Genomic DNA, 22,762 nt, shown 5'->3' with positions numbered 1-22,762 from the left:
TGCTACAAGGAAACTCCAATCCACTTATGCTGAGCTGCTACAGACTGTCTTTTGTGGTTCCACAAGCTGTTTCCTCTCTCTCAACAAGGACAGTGCTCCTGAAAAAAGGGCTGGTTCATTCATCACATAAACAACCACCAGCTCTCAGCAAAGAAAAAAAAAAAAAAACCAAACTTCAATTAGAGTCAGGGAAATGACTCTGAGAAAGACAGTAGAGGTTGCTAAAAAGGGAAGGAAACAGATACAAACTGGCCAAATTTATTAAGGAGCTTCAAAAATTAACATCCATACAGCTCCAGGGCAGCAGACTGAGGGAAACCTTAATTCCTTAGCTACAGTTTCATCCTTTTAATGTGAAATGAATGAAATTATGGGATAACTCAAATAATAATCTCATTGACCTTCCAAGATCTTTTTCTCAGCCTTTGCATAGTCCTGTGTAATAATGGAGAGGAACACATCATAGTGACATACAATCTACAGGCAATTCATCTCTAGTGGTCTCAGGACTTCTACAATTTGCATAATCCCTAAATTATTGCATGCCTGCATCAATACTCAAGGCAATGGAAGTAAGACTGGACAGATCACAAATCTGATCATGACAGAGGAGCTGTAAAAAAAAAAAATCTCAGTTCTGTGTATTTGTTAACCATATGAAAGTAAACACAAGCCCATTCAGGTGCTCAATCAGTCCTGTGCAGAAATTTCCACTGTGTTCCCTAGCATAGAAGACACTGCAAGTCAGAGCTTTGAGAAAGAACAGTGCCAGAGCCACCTCCACAGCAAAGGCAGCAAGCTGTAGGAAGGCTCTACAGAACTTTATGAATGCCTTTCTGCAAGCACTTGCACAAAAATGTACAAGTATCACCCACAGCCCTGCAGTGGTAAGTGGTGACATGAGGGAAACCACTAACAGTTAAAATTGCTCAAGTTGGAATTTTGAATTGATTAATTTAATTAGCTAATTCAGCATCTAACCCATTACAGGAAATAATAAGTTAAAAGGAAAAAATATTATAAATTAACTGTAAAATATAGAGAGTTTTTATTAGAGTAATATATTGGATCTTAAAAAGTGAAATGTACGGGTTAAAGCCTAATCTTAAGATACTCTCTTGTACCATTTTTTCATGTTGTAAAAAGCTATAAATGAACAGTGGTTCTGTTTTCTTATATGCCACCTTTAACTAGTTAAGAAAGCAATCAGTGTACTGAATCCTTTCAGGCAATGGCATTGTTCCATGCCCCACACAGCCCTAGCAAACACCTCACACTAGTCTGAAATCCAGCCAAGGTAGCAGTACCATAGGCAAACTGCCAAATCTGAGAAAATGAAAAAAATAAACCTGATATTCAGGCAAAAAATAGGACGCACTCATTAACTGGAAATGAAAGCATTTATCATGTACAACTTACACTGGTTCATAACTAGTGCACATTTAGAAATCATGTGAACTAACTTTGTGCCAAAGTGACGATCCAATGCGGATAATGCTGCCATTAGCAAAATTAGCCTTTCAGTACACACAAGAAGTTCCTGCCCGAGTCACAAAGTACTGCCAGCTGATGAATAGACCCTGCACAGCTTCTTCAGCCATAAATTTAAGTCAGTTACTTTTGCCTTAAAAAAACATAAAATAAAAAACCTCAAAATGCTTTGTTTCCTTTCATTCATAGCAAAATCTGTTTTCTGCTTTCGGGGGTAAATTCTCTCCTCTCTGCCCAACAGCTGATATGGGTCACCTCTAAGGAAATCCACCGAAAATAATTCTTCCTCCCAATGGACAGCAACCTTTCTAACAGAGCCTCTGCCCTTCCACAATGTGGTGTTCTGTGCTTTGGTGGCAGGTTTGGACAGGAACCTACATCCTCGAAACTACCCTGCCTAAGGCCATCCAAGGCATTTCCCATTTAATGTCATTTTCTCAATTCCACTGTCCTGTCTTCCTGAGTAAGATAAAGATCGTTATGCTAGAAACATTGCCACTCATATGTGAATTGCAGGGGGAGAGGGGTGAAAGGAAGTGATGACTTTTAACACTTCCCCAGCATTTCCTGTATCTCCTTAAGAATTTTCTTGTATCTAAAACAACAAAAAGAGTATTTAAAAAAATCATGACTTGGAGGATAAACCAATGTCTTAAACCTGTTCAACTTGATCATGACTGAACTAAAGTCACCCAACCAAGGTACATTTTCCTTTGTTGTAAACAGACTCAAATCCCATAATGGCTTAAAGAAGTCTTCTGACTTACTGTTTTAACGAATTTACTTCCTTAAAAATTTGTATTTGGCCTGTTGACCAGGAATTTCAAGCTAAACAGAATGTGTACTTTAAAAATACTTTACACATGCAAAGAGTGTGAAAGCCTAAATTTTCATACATTCAACCCAGCATCTTACAGCAAAAAAATCAAACCAAACCCAGCATTTTATTAGCTGCATTATGAGCTATAGAAGCATTAACAAAGAAAAACAGACGACCACAAAAGGTGAACTACAGCATCACATACCTGAAAGTCTTTTGTAAGGCTTGTTACTGCTTTTAGTGCCATTTTGGTGTTTCTTGTCTATTGATGGAGCTACAATTCCTTTGCCATTCAGAATCTTTTCTGGTGATGGTGGCACTGACTTGGATGTCAAACCAGATTTAACCAAAGTTGGAGCAGGTATGGTGGATGAAGAAGTTGAGGAGGAAGTGATGGTGGTAGTGGTTGCAGAATTCATTTTAACATTGGCACCATCTGCCTTCACTAGGTTAGGAATTTTCTCTAGACTGACTACTGGAACAGGAACACTGCAAGATCAAAGAAAAATATTCATGTGGTATTTTCTGCACCAAAGATTTACAGTTACTTAATCCCTTTCCACAAATACAAACATTTCAATCAATGCAAGAGACAAAGCATCTTAAGACCAGACTAAAATGAAATACTCAGTACCAGTACTATTTTTGTTAAATCAAGTATATATTAAGCCTAGCAATGAAGAGAATTACGAAAATGAACCTTTGTATTTTTTTTAAGATCCAATTCCCTACTATTCATAAGCAAAATCAGTATTTGGCACCAAGCAAAACCTACTTCTTACAAATAAGGTCTCATGCCTTTAACACAAGCACATACCAGACATGTGTATGCTGTACTAAACTCACCATGATAACAAAGCAGTTTGCTAATAATATTAATATTTTTAAACAAACACAAAAATAATTAATTTGCTCAGATGTGTCTAAATGACATATAAGTTCTGGAAATAAGGAGAAAAGAGATTTTAAGCATAGAAATCTTAACAGCTGTCCCTTTAGAAGTACTAAAATCCTTGATGACTTGAGCATTACTACAATGTATTTTAATAAAATCTTAGGGACTTAAGATTAATAAATAAAAATTCTCAATATAATTTTAACTTAGTTGGCCCTTTTCAGAGTAATGTTTGCAGTAACTAACTTACACTAACTTAACTACCACCACTGCATATTTGTGACACTAACAAACGTTACCTTCTCAATTTGGCAGCAAAAAAGACTAAGATAAATTATTTTCAGCTGCAATAGTATTTTAACATTTCTGGGTTCTATTGCCATGAGGAAATATCCAGTGATAGCTTTTTATCTACTCAACAACTCCAAAACTGGATATCTTGTGACTACCAGTTATTAAATACAAATTATATATCCCTCCCAACTGAAACAAACCCAAATAAAAAATATAACATAATGCATGAATAGTTAGGGAAATCCCCCTATTCACAAGTAGCACAATTTCAGTCTTTTGTGTCTGAAAACTGGAACCTTTGCTTCACCTTTCTACAGAAGGAATGGTTTACAGGTGTGGAGTTTTCACAATCAGAAAAAGCTGACTTTGAGATGGCATTCTCCATGGGACACACTTTGGAAACATCAAAAGCAGGGTTCAAAATAACTCAACTCTTGACTTTCCTGGGCTCCCACAAATCTCTGTTTCTCTGTAGCTGTTGAAGATGATAAACCTTATTCTAAGAGTATTTTAACATAGGAAAATGTACCAACATTGATATAAACAATAATTATACACAACGATGAAGAAGATTTGGATACCAAGACATCTTCTGGGGCTGAAATTAAATTATATAAAACTTCTATCTCCTGTGGTACTATAAATGTAGCTGTTTGTCAGAATACAGATGCAACTGTAGTAATGTGTAGAGCACTGGCCAGTAACTAAGCAAAACTAAGCAAAAAATTATTCACAAAATCAGAAATGAATGCAAACATGTAGCTATGAAAGGGATGATTTGATCCTCTCCCTTTTTAAACTGCTCTGAATTTATTAAGTTAAATGGCAGTCAAAAATTATAACATCTCAGCATAGGAATTACTTTGTTTTTGTCTTTGAACAGGTGGCAATTACATTTTCTGAAAATAGGAGAATTTTACTTTAAGTAGTTCTACTATACATAAACTATATAAAAACATATGAGCAAATCTTCATGCCCAGTTTCTAAAAAATATCTTAATTCAAAATATGATATTCAGTGAAAAAATCAGGTGTATATTTCTAGTAGTGCAATACTGTTAATAAAAATGGACAGGGTTTCTCTGTTTTACAGTGTTCAGAATCTCAGATCCTAGGGCACATATGGCTGGATAACTGTGATAATGAAAAATGCCCAGGGGAGGGAATATTTTTGCTTTATTTTGTCACAGATCAACAAGTCAACCTTCATTATGCATTTCATTGTAGTGTAGATGAAAAAAGAAAAATAATCCTGATGCCTTAAGTTTTAGCTTTCATATTTTTTAGATTCTGTACTGCCTTGGTGTGTGACTCTGAACTTTATATGAAGTGTTAGCAAGTTCTCATCACAATTCAGTCAGACAAAACAATCCTTTTCCAGCCTGAGAACCAAGGACACCATTGCAGCTTTGGGCCCAAAAAGTGTAAACAGTGAACTGAGGAGAACAATCTGAGAGGATTTGACTTCATAACCTGAAGCTGTAATTGCACAAATAACCCCAATATTTAAATGGACTAAAGCTTATAAAAGTGTGAAAACTCACAACTGGTCATCCATCTTGGGCAGAGCCATGGCCAGGCTCTTGTAGTGCACAAGGTGTATCCTTTGAAGGCCATTTAATAAACACCTACTTTATTCCTTTAACTCTGGGTAGCCTCTTTAGGCATCATTCCAGTACCTGTGGATTTACACATTCTGTAGGATTTCTGGTACCTATAGTAAATTACTTATGATTTCAGAAGCTACAGATTATAATTTGTCTCTCTCTCTTTTACTGCCTTCAACAGTAAGGACATCTAGTTTAGTCTTAGCATAATATATAAAGATTAATTTATGTCTAAATGGCAAATTGGAAGCTCCACAGGACCAGTGACTGGAGTAAACTACTTAGGTCTTAAAAAGTAACTAAATCACAAATATTTATATTTGATGGTTAGAAAGAATTCTTTTCCCAGAGTTCTTTGAGTAAAAAATTGAGGACTTATTTCAAAAGTTTGTTAGAAAAAGATAACCAAGGTTTTTAATCTTATTTACTGTATTTTAAAAGGAGTTTTTAACAATACGCTTTTAAAGATTTTATTTAAAGACAGCTGTTGAAAGGGACAATTAGAAAAACAACATACAACAAACATAAAATGTGAGGAAAAAAAATCTATTCAGTAAAGACTTTTTTTGACTAAAGAAACTCTAGTAAGAATAGCAGCATCTACCTACTAGGCAAGCAAAGTTACTTCCAAAGCAAACACACCAGAAACATTAATTATTTCTGCTGCACTAAGAAGGAAATAGGATAACTCCCTCCAGTCAGATAAAAATGCTTTTTGATTCCTTCAGTAAGTGCAAAGGGCCAGCTGAAAAATGATGATTGATTTTTTTCTTTTTACATAAGGGAATGTGCATAATATGACAATGGCTTCCAAAAGATTTGGAGCAATATTGGGTCTCAGCATATTAAATTCTAATTGAATCTTGGACTCTTAGAGAAGCTAGCTGAGTGCTGCTCTTTCCTCCATGCTGAAAGCCAAACCCAAGTGTCTTGGGAGAAATATTGGAAAAACTAATAAAAACAAACTGATAAACAATAAGCTGACATAGTTTTGCTGAGGATCAGATTCTGGCAAAGAAATATGGTTTCACTTTTTGATGAAGTTACCAGTTAAGCTGACAAAGATAACTATGAAAATGTTCCAGTTTTTGAAAGGCATTATAAAACACAAATAAAAACGATTTTAAAGCAAATGTTAAACAATATGAAATTCAAATAGTTTTTCTGAGATTTATGATTCATTAGGGGTGTTTTGCTAGGGGCATTTTTAGCCATCATTACCAAGTCTGACATAACCAAAAACTTCATTGGACTTGAGAAATAAAGAAAGATTACTGGTGATAACATGTGCTGATAGAATCAGGATTGACGGGAACTAAATAATGAAGAGACAAAGTGATAGAAAGCAGTATGGAGTGTTTGGTAAAGTTCATTAACTCAAAGAAACATTTTAATACAAATGAATGTAAAGTTACATATTAAATAACAAGCTGTTCAGTCTGCAGTGAAATACAGGGAAACAACATCCTGGAAAACAGTGACAAAAATATTTAGTGGTCACAAGGAATAAGCAATATGGGGTTTTATTGTACTGTTGTGCTTATATCAACAATGCGATATGGCAAGTAAGAAATAGTTTTCACACGTCCCTGGTTATACTGATATTGGAATATGGCTTCTAGTGCTGCTGACCCTGGGTACAATACCAATGTTGATGAATTAGAAAGGAACCCAAGGTTCAAAAATAAGGACTACAAAAAGTGCATGGTCATGACAGGCTTTAGAAACTGATTCTCTTTTCAAATAAGGTAACCTTTCCTTCTGTTTTCTCATGCTTTGTCGGGCAGTGGGACTAGATGATCATTGTAGATCCCTCCCAGCGTGAAAGAAAAATAACTGTAGCATGTCACAACACTTTTCATTCTTGTAGCTCCTCTTACTTCTGTTTTCCTTTCTCTTGGCTTTTAAAAATTATTTCTCCTTCCTGTTACTTAATTTTGCTCAGTTTATGTTTTTGTAATTTGTAATCACATTCATCTAAAAGCTCAGCCACTCAATCAACTCTTCAAATTTGTGAGAAAAGAAATTCATAAACATTTAAAAACATAAAACTTTGCTCTAATCTACATTGGTGGAATTGCCTCTACAATGTACAAAATGTTTGTGATTTAATGTTAGATTATATGGTCCAAGTTAAACCTGCTGAGTTTTGCTTCCATGCTGCAATAGGAAGCAAATATCCTTAAAAATATCCTTAAATCATGACTATCTTCACTTTCTCAGCCAGCCTCAGTATAAACAACTGTAATTCCTTATGGAAATAAAGGCCATGAAATTATTAAAAATACTTCAAAAAGTTACATTATAAATTTTAAAGGATAGCCCACCAGTATACCTTTGTAATTCTTTTTCTGTTTACAGAAAGAGTCAGTTTTCTCTGTGTTGATGAAAACCACATCATTTCCATCTCATTTTTTTCATTTTCAGAACTTCTGGCAAGCTAAACTTTGTGGAAGGAGGCCAAGGAGATCTACTTCAGCTGGTTTCTCAGTACTAGCTTACTTCAACACATTATCCCAATTTTATGCTGGCTTAGGATCATGGATAGGTGGAAATGAACACCCTGTAGTGTCACAGCACCTAAATCCACCATGGCAGCACCCAGAAACTGTGCTGGGGCACAACAAGTGAAGCAGCATCCTTTGGGAAGGTCAGCAGTGAGGAAGAGAGTTCCTGGCTGCAGGAATGCCTTTTATAAAGAGTAAGCATCTGAGCTGTGCTTACTAATTATGATCACTTGTTCATTATTATTATTTTTTTTATCAATTCTTTGCCCTTTTCTCCACAGTTTCTATCCTTCTATTATATCTCTTACCACCCTAACTGCAGGATGCAGAAAACGATGCTTGCATTTATCTGGTGCACAGTGCAGTGGTGCTCCAGCTCTGCTCCATCTCTAAGCACTGCTGTATTAATAGCAACGATGGTAGAGATGCTGGGGGGAAAAATCAGAACTGACAGATACTTCTGGATGATGTATTCACAATAATACTTTATATTCCAACTACAAGAAGGGAGGTATTAAAACAGCAGCTAAAAAATGAAACAGTTCCAGATCTCTTTTATCTGATCATTCCAATCATGATTTTTAAAGCATTAGCCATGGAACCTGAACAACCTGAACCTCTGGAGCACATCTTAGAACAACACAGGACATGAACAAGAGAAGGAGTTACATGGTTAATGAGTAAGATGAAGCCTCAACCAAAATTATAACAAATTTGACAACAGAAGCTGGATCTACAGGAGTGCAGGCACAGCAACAGATCTGCGCTGCTCCAAAATTCTAATTGTAACAAGTAAAATTTAAAGGAGATGCAGTACAAAAGAATCAGGCAAGCAAAGGTTGTTCCAGGTCTGAAAAGCAATCACCAAAGTGATATAATTCCTAAAATAAACTGATTTGACAACTGTCTGGAAGAACTTAGCTCAAATAAATGCTTGGTATGAGATTATAATGTAACAGACAAAAGCATTGAAGACCTGGAAGCTTCTGAGGATGACAAACTACAACACAATTGGATGCACCATGAATCCTATTTGCATTTTTGAGACAAATATTTCTGTGTCAATTCAGTATTTCTTTCTAAAAGCTAAGGCAAGAAATTCTAAGACTTGTGCAGCAGCTAAATGGAAAACAGAATCTTAAAAAATAATACATTTTATTAATAATTTCACCTTAAATCAGATCTGCTGAATATTTTCTAGTATTCTAAATAAATATTATAATCCTCTAATGGAATAGGAACAAACACTTTCTTCTGTAACAACTGCCAGCTCTCTATAAACTGTGATGATTAGCAGACAGATTTTATTCTTTAACAAGTAATATAATCAAAGACACTTAACACTATATTTTGCAAGAGAATTTCATTGATCTTCACTTCAGACTGTTTGTGATTTGCTATGTAGTAATTACAGTATCTTTAACTACTATATACTTAATTTTCCCCCAAAATAAAACAAAACTGCAGTATGATCTCCCAGCACTGCTGCAAGAATGACGTAATTCTTGGTACAACTACTGTCATATTCATGGCCAAACAATCAACAGAGCAGTGCAACACTTTTAAATGGCTGAATCTACCTTGTTAATAATCATCAGTAAATATTAAGGATGTTCCCAATAAAGTGAAAAGGGACTGGTGGAAATGCTCAGTTATTTTGTTCCGTTCCAGCTTTTACTGACTGCCAGAATGACAGCTGTTGCCAGAACGGAAGATATTGTTTATAGATTCAGTGAGTCTCCTGAAATGTGGATATGTAAGTTGCTGTCTGTAACATGATGAGAGATAGGTTTACAGTCAATAGTGTTAATACTCCGAAGTTCTTTCTAATTTTCTTTTAATTAGACTTCTAAAAGAATCCCCTCTTGTACAAAATTCTCCTCCAATATTCAGAAGAAAAAGTCACTATTCAGTCAATAATATTTGGTTTCAAGTAGTAAATGAGGTACTTACACACAGCTGAGACAGAGGCTATTCTGTTATTCTATTTAACATGTGAGTGTAAAGGCTAACCAATCAGATTTCCTATTTTCAGAATATTACACCATAATTACCCTCAATGCTCATTATGCTCAAAAAGATGGTGGGTCCAGATTTATAGGAAGAATATATTTTTCCAGGGCAAGGTAAATTCTACAGCTAGGCAGAAGCTGCTGTCTTTGAAATCATGCCAACTTGTGCATGGTTCAGGCAGCAACGTGAGCAATGCCTTTAAAATAATCTGAGATTATTCTTTGTCTCATGAGTGAATGGTTTCCATTAAATTATTTACTGTTTTAAGGAAGTTGTGTCCAGAAACTCTACCTACAATCATGACCTTCAGATGCTAGGTATTACATATAAAAGGGAAGGATCTATAAAGTAGATAAATCTTAAGAAAAAGGAAGTCTCACTATCTCAAATTTACAGATGGAGAACTGAAGCTGAAGAGACCAAGGCATAACAGAACCAGGAACTGAACCCAGATCTCAAGTCACCAACCTAATGGCCTAATCACAAAGCATCTTTCCTGTAGATAATGAAGACAAAACAGTTTCTTAAGGGATAAAATACTGACCCAGTTCTGCTGTCATATATGTTTTGCAACTCTGCTTCTATCATCATCGTCATGGGAGGATGGGCACAGCAGTCAGTCTCACATACACAATATGTATGTGTACATATATCACAGTACATGATGTAAGACACTCCCAAAATAGTGATTTTTGCAGCCGGAATTTTCTTGTCATCTTATAAGGCATCGAACATTATCAAAACACAGAATGAGCTCCAACAGCAGCTGCTATTGAAGATAATTGACTATAACCAGTAAATTTTCATGAACATCAGTTAAGCCAATATTAAGAATTGCAAAAATTATCCTGTTAAACTGTTGAAAAGCATCAGTATGGAAGACGGACCTTAAAGATAGCAAACTGGGTCAATACCTCACTTGCTATACGCATCTTAGAAAAACACATTTGATGGAACACTGAAAAAGAAATCCAGTCCTTCTTGCACTTCCTATATATAATTTTTTTCTACATTTAAAAATATCCCAGTTTCTTCCCTTAGAAATATAGAGACCTAAATTGTAAACTTAGGTAAAATGTGAATACAGGTTTTTTTTATGATTGTGATTATATATATAGAGATACTTTGAACACCAGCATCTTTGGTATTATTTTGATACTTACCATGGTTTATCCCGTGACACTTTTGAAGGAAAGACTGTGTGCTGTTTGCTACTGGAGGTAAGTAGATTGTCTTTGGGCGTTTTGAATGGCTTTGAGTTGCTGCTGACAGGGTTATGGCCGCTGATACAGGATTTCGGTTTCATCTGTACTAGGGATGTCCTGGAATTACAGGCTGGAGAAGCTGGAGAAGGGGAAGGTTTACACATTGAACTGTGTCTTCGTTCTGTAACAAAAAAGAAATTAATTTTACAACATGTCATAGGCTAAAATTAAAAATACAAGTTGGTAAAAAGGAAATTGTTCTTCTCTGTGCTCGTTACAATAATCTTCATCACTCCAAAGAACACCAGTTCATTATTGTTGTGAATGTAATCAAGTCAAATGATAATTAGACAAAATCAGCTCCATAAAGTGCTCTGAAAAAAATGTAAAATATAGTAAAATAAATGGCAATAATCTACCAGAAAGTTTTATTTGGTGTCTGATGTCTTTCATGCCGAGAAGAAAGAGTACATAACAGCTAACACAACTCAGTAAAATGATCTGTGACAGATATGTGATTGCTCCTAAAATGGTTCATGATGAATTCATCTGACCTGGTTATTGGGCAGTTTACTTTATGACTCTCTTGTTTCAATTTTAATGAGAAACTGTAAGGAAAACAACAGGAAGACTGAAAAGCAGCAAAAGGTCTACTGCTCCTGGCCCTTCCAGAGAAGCGGGCTCTGCCCGGTTCGCTTGGTTATCTCCAAGCACCATTCAAGGTAAAAGTTTGGGGTTTTTTCCACACAGAGCAAATGGCATGTGCAAAAAACCCAGGAAGTTCATGTCAGTAACAAATGTGGCATCTGGAGGTCAGCACTGCTCATGCTCACATCAGAGGCCTCTCAAGCACTGCAAAAAAGCAAGCCCTGGCTGATCCCGCATAAGGCAGACAGGCTTCAGTGAAATTGTTTTGGTTGGGTCATTATTAATATTTTAAAAATATAGATGTCCTGTCCATCATATTTTTAAGTAAAAAGACTGTTTTGACCATTTTTACTAATTATATCTTTCTCCAGGGTAGAAGTGCCAGTGCTTGGCCAGCAAGCTGCATCAGTGTGCAGCAAACAACAGGCTTGTGCTGTGAACTTCAGCACAACTAAAAAATAATACAAGATACAGGAGCTGATCCTTGCTGTAAGATTTCTGAGGGGTGCTCTAAATCTTGAACAGTCCTGTTGGCCCCTTTCCCCAGCCCCAGTGCTCCCCAGCCAAAGGCAGCAGCGGGTGGCACGGACGGGCTGGGGGAAGAGGAATTTTCCGGTCAGCAGGGCCTGGCTCACTGGCACTGACTGCAGCCTGCTGGTGCCCCAACACCAAGAGCCTGGTCGCAGAAGGGATCAGAAAGGTCCCCCCACAAACAACACAACAGTAATCAAATGTAGCAAGCAGAATGTAAGCATAGGCCAAGTACTTCAGACAAGCTGGGGTTTCTCATTCAACACACAGCAATTTTTCCTTGTCTAAAGCCTTCAGCACTTGAAGAATCCAAGTGGGAGCTACTCTTTGAGATTGATCACCATCACCCAGTCAACCAAGGAAGCACCACTGACCTACTAATACATGGGAAGGTTTTGTATTTGCATCATCAAGCCTGCACTTGCTAGTTTGATATTTCAAGGACACCTAAGAAAAATTTTCCCACACAGAATCAAAACATGACAATTTGTCTGGCATCCTCACAAGTAAAAACTTGCCAGTAGCAGAAGGATTCATCCATGATTAACTTGCAATACACAAATACCTCAAGAACAAAGAGAAATGTTTAAAAAAATATTCTAAAATGTTTCTATTAGATCTCAAATGACTAAATAAAGACATTTTTTATTTAAGATCAAGCATTTCCATATCTTCACTTTCACAGCTTTAATTACCAATGCTGGAATTTCCTCCAGGTTCTCTTGCAACTGAAGAGCAAAACAGTCTTAATTTTTTTTCAAATACAAAAATATCTATCCTCACACCAATAACATCCCCTATCATTTGCCAGTTTTCACCCCACCACACACTTCAGTGTGCAGCCTCTGCCTTATGATGCAGTGGATTTACATTAATTTCACCTCACATTTGTGATAACATCTGTGTAAGCTACACATCTAATTCCGAAATGCACAGTTCCATTCATGAACTATTTATTTTATTAAATAATAGTTATTGTTTCAAGATTTACCAATCTTCTCAGCACCTATTTAATCAATGTTAAATAGGCTAATAAAAATAGCAACTTTCCCATTAATTACTGGAGGGCTGATGAAAAGGAAATGCTATGCTACTGTATATAAAGTAAAATTTGGGAGAAAATATGTTTTCCAAACACATACTATATAAACTTAGGATTAATTACTCCAATATTCAATACAGCTACTGGTTTTCTTAAGCCTGACAGCCTTCTAGTAAACTGTGTTATCAATATCAGCCCCCTGGATATGTTTGGAAATGAAATATATTACTCTTATTAAAATTAATCTTCTGGAAAGATGAATATTCAAAATACTGTTTGGTGGTCACTCTTGTGATCAGAATTTCCTTTTACCTCCTCAAACACCCCTCTCCTCCCAAAGCATGGCTATAAAAGTCTTCCACCTTTTAGACAGACACCAATACGCATTTGAGTATCATTAGCATTACCCAGCTTTTCTTCAAATTTCTTAGAATGGAAATAGAAACTGTGACCTCTGTAAAGTCATGCAGGAGAAAGAACATAAATAGTCAGTGCCACACAACCAGAGGTGTTCTGAGACACTGCTTGGACACGTAAAATCCACGCAACTCCTCGCAAAAGTTAATGTCGATTCAATGTCAGCAGAAGATGGCAGGAACACCTTGCAGGTATGGCACAGTAGAGAGCTGGAAGAGTAATTCCCTCCGAAGGGGCAGAAACTCCCATTTGAGCTGCACAAGCATGCTTGCAATAGGCTGTATTTGACAAAGGTGTGAATTCTCAGACAAATCTCAATGTTGAGGGCATAAATGGTAACTAAATATTGGTGCATATTCCTTCTCCAGAACTATCAAGTTGCCTCTCAATTCTTAATTTCTTACAATATATGTGGTAACCAATCACCCTCAGACACTGGTAATATGTTTCAGAGAAATAATGGGAATATATGATAAAGAAAAGGCCATCAGCTGTCAGACCAACTGCTAAAACCAGGGTGGTGGTGGCCTCCTCTACCAAATCGACTTTTATGATCAAATCTGTTTGAAAAATTTTTTACTAATTTGTCTGTTCCTATTTTACGTATATAGAAGGAATGACATATAATGTCCAAATCTACTATTATATAGACTATGCAATGAATTAATGTGCAAATAAAAGACATTTGCACATCAAATAGTTTTGATAACATTAAATATTCACATACTAACATATTCAGGAGACAATCAGCCATCTGTGTAACACTTTCTACACTCATTTGCAGTTCATATGTAGACAGATTAAATCTAGTAGAGCAGGTGAACTTGTATTCACACAGCTGTGGACATGGCTGTCCCTGTTCACATACACCAGTGATACAGACAGTGGACATTGATGAAACTAAAGAAGAATGGAAGTTTTTGCTCCTAGAAATGGTAAAATGCAGCAAGGCAACTAGAAAACCAGTTATCACCACTGATAAGATACTAGCCTAAATTCTGTACACTTTTCAGCAATGCTATGAATATACGCTCCAGTTTAAAAGATATTTTTTTTGATTCATTTAAATACTTCCAAATGGATGTGTACATTTCCCATAAATAACAACATGTGTTGTTTCTAAATACCAGGTGCTGTCAAATCCAAGAGCACAGGAGCACAATCAAAGTTACAATCCTCTTTACCACATTAACTTTCTGCAACCTCTCAGCTGTCTCAGCACAGCCACTGCAAGCAGCAAGCAATATATGACTTCTGCTGTCAAACAGTTAACGTATTCATGGCATTAATCTCAGAGGAAAGTTTAACACTCTCACTGAATTACCTCACTTTCTATAGAATCAATTCCAGATCAATATATTTTACTTTTTCTATTCAGTGGTGAGTGTCTGAAAGCTTGGACTCCTTACAGTTCTAAGGCACGTTGCAAAGTCTGCATCAGTAGCATTGCAAATGATCTTAAACTATTCCAGGAGATTCTTCATGTCCTATGGAAACATGGATAAAGTCCAACTTTCTCAGCCAAATATGAATTGTTTGTAGATGTGAAGTCCTTATGTTGTTGGAGACCTAACAGTCCCTGAATCTCCAGAGCTCCTCTCCTATGCCCTTATACTCCATTTTTAATCCTCCTTCCTGCCTCCTGCACAATGCAACGCCCTGCCTTTCCCCAAATCTCTGCTGCAGCTGCCAAAGTCCTCTAGGTCTGCCTTTAAATCTGTAATTCCACTGGATCCTCTCTGATGGGTCACCAGGGAATACTGGCAGCTGTTTTGCAGGAAACGCCACATCTTCTAATCATATGCAAAAAGAGAAAAGCAATAGAGGGGCAACATGAGCTCCAGAGCCACAAGCATAGCATGTGGGAAAATGAGGCAAAACCACATTCTGAGTAGAAAGTCTCTTCTGAAATTTTTGCCTCGACTCTTATACACAAGATCAAGCACTCACTTAGCTCACAGAAAACCTTACAATGACACTACAGCAAAACTGATGCCAGTAAAATATGTCAAACATTGCAGTTTCCTATCAAAAAACATCTCTATGTGACCCTGAAACTGCAAATTATCTCTTATCTGAAACAAAAACCCATTTCTTAGTATGTCCCACCTGCATTCACGTTCTCACCCAACATGTGCTACTCAAAATTGATCAATTCAAGTGAAAAGTTTTTGCCCAGTTAGGGCCTTCTCAATCAATATGACAGACAATCATGGAGGATAAATGTAAGGATATAATTTGAGCATAGAAAAAGATAGGTCTTTCATCTTTCAGTGCTTTTTTTTTCAGATACTTGAAACAAAACAGGAAAAAAAATCTCCTTCATGTTGTCAGAAGACAGACACTAAAACTTTGTCAGTACGAGTAATTTTGAAACACTACTCTGGTTTAGCATGATCTGACTTCCTGTGCACACAAGGCCTAAAGTAAAAATCAATTTTGGGTAGACCCATGAATAACTCAAAGACCCAGTGTTATGGATTATAGCTTGGTAAAAATTAACAAAATTTAATTGCTAAAACTCAGAAAGGTAAGAAAGTTATTTACTGCTAGTAAACACTTATAGAATAATAAAACTTTTTAAGCTTGTATTCATCACAACATTTGAGTTTATAGTCCTTTTACTTGGAATAGCATTAAGTAACCAATCCAACAGTCCTTAACACAATATGAATACTGTTACTCCCCATTTATAATATTTAAGCAGATGGTAATGAAATTTAGTATCTCATAGTCTTGTTGATGAAGATGTTACTCATGGTAACTCATACATCACCTAAGCCCAAATTACAGTTTTTCTATTTACATTATATCCTGAGGTGCTTTGTTACACAGCCTTTCATAGTGCAAAGTTGAGCAATGTATACTTACAATTTCAATAAAGGGTAAATGAAACCTACCACCTTGTACTGATCCCAGTTCAAAGTTTGCAAATGTACTTGGCATTAATCCTAATAAAACCAAAACAGAAAAAAACCCACACATGCCCAAAAAGCAACAGCCAGCAACCAGAAAATGAACAACCTAGACTCTTGCAGAAATGTGTCATCTTGCAGGAACTGGCAGCTGGTTCATAACAAGAATTCATAAACACCTTGTAAGCACTTTCATTTTGCAGCCACAGTCTGAAAAAACCCCAAGCAAAACCCAGTACATGAGGTTAAACAAAAATAAAATTGTATTTGGTATTAGCAAACTACAGTATAATGTTGCAAGACTGAAGGATAACTTTACCAGCTTTTTTGACAAAACACTATTCCAAGTCCAGCTGAAAAAGTTTGGAAATAATATCCGCAAACCGTTCCACCCTTCTTGCACTGCGCACTGGAAAGGAAATAGCACAGTCGGTTTCATTTTGATACTTCTTGTAAACTGACAAAGGAAATAAACTGCCAGCTTCAAACCCCGGACTGATCTGCTGCATAAAACACTGCTCAACAATCACAAGCTTCATTCCAGGTCAAATGACATAACTGGGAAATTATCAAGTGCTAAAATAACCACCGTTCTGCTGGTGTTTATTTAAAATAAACACAAGCTTCGCTTTCTGACAGAAACCCACTAAAACGATTCTCCATTTCACAAAGTCTACAAGTGAGTAGGATCAGCAAAATTATGCAAAACATCCTGCTAGAAGAAGAAATGTAAACTGAGCCACTTACAGAGAGGAGCAGGCTGCCAACTTAATCTGATTCTACGACGACTGTAAACATGTACTTTTGGAACGTGAAGCGATTCACATTGCCACAGATGCCGTCAGAGAAACACAGCAACGTGATTAGGTATTCTGCACACGGGGGAAAATCCGGCAGATGACCTGCCGCAGCAAATACCAGATCTGTGCTCGCACACACCAACTGTTTTGACTACAGGCACTTGTTAAGCACCAAGTTTCGGTCCTACCAGTTGGACACCAGAACTGAACCTGTGCCAAGAACAACACGAGCTGAAAACGGCTGCAGAGTTGTTTTTTTTTTTTTCCCCTTTTTCTTTTTTGCTTTTTTTTTAATAATTGTTGATACAACTCAAGTAACTGCAGAAATGAACCAAAGTGCAAAATTAAAAGCAGCAAAACCCACAAGTGTATATTTAGAAGAGGGCACTGAATTTAAACTTTTAAACTTCCTTAATCCAGGAAAGAGTGTTTGTGTACAACACAGTAGGATGAACCTGATGTTTTCCTGGAAATTCTTTTATTTATGGGATAACCTGGCATTTGCCAGGATAATTATAAAACACATGAGAAATAATCTCTAAACTACCACTATTTTACATTTATGTGGCCAACTATCTTAAAAATGGCAAAATTCCATAAAGGGCCATACACAGCACTTCCCAGAACACTATTATTCCTCATGAGTAAAAAGCATGAAAAGAAAGAAAGGTCAAATGGAACTCCAAAAAAATGTTTCAATTAGTGCAATTAATTATCCTAAATGTAAACTGAAGCTTCTGGTTACTTGCCTACTTCTTTAATAAGGATTCTGAGATACAAATATGAAGCTCCAAGGTAGCACTGAAGTATCAGACAGACAGGAAAACAATAGAAGTGTGAATACCCTGCACTGGTGACAATGTCAGTCTTTACTCCATTGAGCAGGAAGACCTAGATTTAATGTAGTGTCAAGGCCTGTTTCTACAGCTATAAAAGGAGATATTAATGATTTAGGGTATTAATTTGATTTAAAAAGAAATTGAAGACTTAAGTAGGAATTCATCACTCCTGTAATGACACAATTCTACACCTGTAACCAGAATTTGCCACCTGACACATTGCTACTGCAGAAAAAATGTCAATTTTCAACTCTGTATTTCTCAGCTCAGCAAGGTCAAAAATCCCCAGGCAAAAATGAAGTAACGGAGCAAGCAAATCTTGGGTACACACATTTATGAGTGACAGCCTACGAAAGAAAGCAAGGAAAGCTTATGCACAGAAATTTCACATTCTGCTGGAGGAGATGCTCAGGTAAGTCCAACATGAAACAAGAGTCTGAGCTAAATACTACCTCAAACCTTGTATCCAGCACAGCCCTCACCATCCTTTTGCACGGGTATCTTACCACCTGTTGACCCACATTCCCACTGTTTCTGTACTTGGAGGATGGAAACACATTATCAGCCCTAAACTTAGGACAGACACATCAGGTGAAATGCTAAAATATTTCTAGCAGTAAAGTCACAGTACTCTCAAAGGTAAATACTGCCAACAGATCAGAATTTTGTGGGTGATTTTACATGTGAAGAGAATTTTTTTATTTGGCTAAATGTACAAATTTATAAACAAATCACCTATTCATTTATTCAAACACCTGACAAATAATTACACTTCAGATTGTTGCAAAATAGAGGAAAATTTAGTATTGTCATCCTCTCATGCTTTGTACCATATAATAGACCTGTTCCCTCAGGCAGATCTTTCACATTCATGGTCATCTAATGACACATATTTTTATACTTACGAGGTAAAATATTTCATTGTATCTCTATTTCCCTCTTTAACTATTTTTACATAACAATAACAAAATAAAGTAATTTATGTATATTATTGCTTTAAGAATGAATTAAATGTTTCCCCTTATCTATCATAAACCAGAAATGTTTAATGTTTCTTTAATGTTTTACTTAATCCAAAAATACATAATGCCATTCCTTTTTACTGTTAAGAAAAGATAAGCCATTGCAGAGTGAGATGGGACTACAGAAGTAGTTTGGAAAAAAACAATGCTTTACTATGACTCCAAGAAAACAGGTTATTATTTTTAGGTGACATATTCTTCACCTGGCTCTTTGAAAAACATGACACCAGATTTTATGTAATATCCACATCACATATCATTATCTCATTTTATCATTCAGTACCAATAACTTCTAGAGAAACAGTAACTTCACTGAAATTAGCCCAAAATAACATCTTTGCAGGACTTGCATATAAGCTGTTGTTTAAACCTTCTGGCTTTTTCTGCTACTTGGGATTCAAACCTAGCACCTGGTGAATCAATATATTTCTTAAAAAGCTGTTTTTTAAGCACAGAAATAATGGATTTTTATTTTTTTTCTAAAAATGTGCAGGTTTGAATGGTAAATTGCTCAATCTCTGTTACTCTGAGCTTCTTTGTCCCCCAGCAGCCTCATAATTTCATCCTGTAGCCAGAGTCTTTGTCCTCTCCCCAAGGGATAAACCCTGTTTGGTGTGCAGGTAGACATGTGCCAGCTGTCAGTACAAGCTTCAAATGTGCTACTACCACATGGAACACTGTTCTCTGGGCCACATTATTTTAGCTATCTCCTCTCAGTTGCTGATTTTCAAAAGACTGCTGAAACTTTAAATTTTTGAACCAAATCAGCAAAGAGCTGAGAATTCTCAACAAAAATTACAATCACATAAGGTTTATTGCTATTATTATTTTTATTACTAGTAGAATTATTACAATAATTATAATATTTTAGGAAATCCAAGCTAAAATCTACATATGATTTTTTTTTTTACTTGGTTTTCTGTGTTTTCCACTCCTCATGGGTATTTCAAGGCATCAAATTAATTCCCTTCAAATATTCTGACATAATTTCAAAATCCAGGTAACTATACAGATCTGCCCAGCTATGAATACTTGTTTTGTTTTGAAAATTCAATGAGCTTACATTTAAGTTTCAATTGGCTTTATCAAAACCTGCTACAAAAGCAGCATAACTGTCAGTTCAGAGTATTTCCTCATTCCAGACATTTTAGATAAATCAGTTCACTCATCTTTCAAGCACGTTATTTGCCAGAGATAAGAAAATCTATTATTTAGAATACTGCATGAATAACCACAAGTGATAACCCCTTAAAACACAGCCTCAAAAATGAATGTGGAAAAACAATTCCTGAAGAGGTCACTTATTCATGTTTCCCTCATTACATACAATAGCTCTTACAAACAAGAAACCAAACTCTTAAACTTGTAAAGAAAAAAAACTCAAGAGACAACACTGAAAAACATACCCAAATATAAAAGTGGGTTTGTAGGGCATTTTTAATCTGTTCCTCTCCCTTTAAAAAACTGCATTTACATACAGCTTCTTAATTCTCAAGTTGGTTTTTACTTTAACTTGCATCATTTATGACTTCTAACTGCACGAACTAAAGAAACTCAGACCTAACTGCACATGAATGAAGTAAATGCAAGTTAACCTCTGAGAGTCCAAGTGACAACTACTTCATATTCTGTCTCTTCATGCACCCCTTGAACATTCATCACTGCAATGAACTTCTCATACTACAAATTACTTCTTTTGGATGAACTATTTCTCCATTCCTAATTTAACAATTTTCCTTTCATTGCTTGCTATAAGAGTTTTTTTTGTCTGCTATACCTACACACACACACACACACACACACATATATATATATATATATATATATACACACACACACACATATATGTATGTATGTATGTATGTATATATATCTATAAATAAGATTTTTTCTCAGATAGGTATTTGGTCAGTTTTTTTCAAATTGAGTTTTCTGAAGTTTGTTGAAGTATGGTCAGTGTTTCAGATGCTATGTGAAGAAAGGCATTTGCCAAGGCCACAAAGCCATTAGAGTGCAGATCTTAATTTAAAGCATTCCAAGTTCATTCATCCACTGATGTTGCCTCTGTTTTAAAATAATGTGGCAGGAGTAACTCAGGGGGAAGAGACAGGCGATTTCCAGTAAAACTATCTACCAAGATGCATGAACTGCTGTGAAGCACAGCTGTGCAATTCTGTTTTCCCTTCTCCTACTTCCAATGCCCTGAATAATCTGTCAGATGACTCTAACTTCCCATGGATCTGCTCAGAAGTACACATGTACCATATTTTAGAAAAGCCTTTTGGAAAAAAAAGAAGTGTAGGTGCTCACCAGCTGAAGACACAGGATATTTTTCATATGAAGCATTCTAATTACTTTCTATAATTACTTCTATAAGTTAACAGAAAAACAATATCATTAAAGCAAGGCATAGATCAACTCAGAACAATTCTTGTGAGTTTTAACACTGACAGTAAGCAAACAAACCAAGATGATTAGAAGTCCAACTTGAAGCAAGTCCATACAAATGAATCGGTTTTACCTGAAGACATTTAACTATTATCTAAGTAAAAGGATGTCTCTGAGAAGAAGCATGCAATAACTATCTTTCCAAGATATCAAATGTTTCATATGAATCAGTCATTTTTAGTTTCAACCACAAGAGTCAATTGGAGCATATGTAAAACATTAGGATGATTATTTCCTACTAGGACTTGGCTGGCTTTTTATAGTGCTAGAACCTGGTTTCACCATGCTTGGTGTAACATTTCACTTCAGGTGGGAAGATATGAACAGGACATATGTTTGCCAAGACATGAGAGTAACCCTTGGTCAGCCAAGAAATAACTACAGAGAGTAAGCTTGGAAGCTAACAGGAAGAGAAAACAATTTTAAGACAAGGATTTCAAAGTGGGTTATTTATAGAGTCAACACTCAATTATCCATGGTCAGATTATCTGTACCAGAGATGCAGAAACAAATAAGCTCCAGCTGGGCTCATTAGCAGAGGTGCAGCTGGGTGCAAATGTCCCTACACTTCTAGGGACATTGTAGGTTTAAAAATTACAGTGTCTTCTTTTCGGCATAAGACTGAAGTAATTTTTTTAATATAAAGTGAGTCAGTTTGGTTGTTTCTGTACAGCACTTTCAAAGGCAAGAGAAGACTTCAGACAAAGCCATCACCTGGCAGTGCTACCCCCATGCTCTGGGTCCCAAGAAGTTTTATGAACTCAGGCAGTGTCAAGCCCGAGCTGGCTGTGTGCATTCCTGCACTCTGTGTCAGGGCTGCGGCCTCTGGCAGGGAGCTGGGTGCAGACAAGCACCAGATCCTTGTGACAAGGCAGGAGCCAGGCACCAGCCAGCATGGCAAACAGCAGGCACCTCAAATGCAGCTGGGGTGACCTCTGTGCAGAGGGACTGAGCCGTGAGGTGCCATGAGATTACAATTTAAAGTGAAGTAATTTAAACCAGATATTCTAAATGAGGGAAAAATAAAAACAAGTACTTTTCTAACTTCAAGAAAAACAGAGCTACAGTGATATCAACCCAGCTTGAAGCCGTTTTCCTGGCCACAATGCCAAAAATTTAATTGACAGTGAAATACAAAGGTAGATTTAAAAAAGGGAAGGAAATGGAAAAAAAAAAAATCCAAGATGACATTTCTTACCTAGCAATTGTTTCCTCTGAATCAGACTATCTGTGTTCTTGCTCAAGGACTGAAACCTTTCTCCATCTGT

At 36.4% G+C, this 22,762-nt stretch overlaps 1 protein-coding gene across 15 annotated transcripts in view; it reads right to left on the bottom strand.

Moving 5' to 3' along the window:
- ATXN7L1 (ataxin 7 like 1) overlaps positions 1-22,762 on the bottom strand; it is a 131,066-nt gene that overhangs the window by 21,843 nt on the left and 86,461 nt on the right. For 13 of the 15 annotated variants that reach the window (XM_085569055.1, XM_085569053.1, XM_085569058.1 and 10 more), the window contains 2 exons: positions 10,791-11,013; positions 2,517-2,800 (listed from right to left, as the gene is read on the bottom strand). In XM_085569055.1, the coding sequence (XP_085425181.1) occupies positions 2,517-2,800; positions 10,791-11,013 (507 nt within the window). Of the gene's footprint in view, positions 1-2,516; positions 2,801-10,790; positions 11,014-16,704; positions 16,795-17,132; positions 22,621-22,762 lie in introns of those variants that run through there. The other 2 variants (XM_085569059.1, XM_021534677.4) reach the window with 2 other exon arrangements.

The sequence above is a fragment of the Lonchura striata genome, chromosome 1A (assembly GCF_050655825.1).
Source record: "Lonchura striata isolate lonStrDom1 chromosome 1A, ASM5065582v1, whole genome shotgun sequence".
NCBI lineage: Eukaryota > Metazoa > Chordata > Aves > Passeriformes > Estrildidae > Lonchura > Lonchura striata.
Note: the sequence above shows the minus strand (reverse complement) of the source record. Positions and strands in the feature narration are given on the sequence as shown.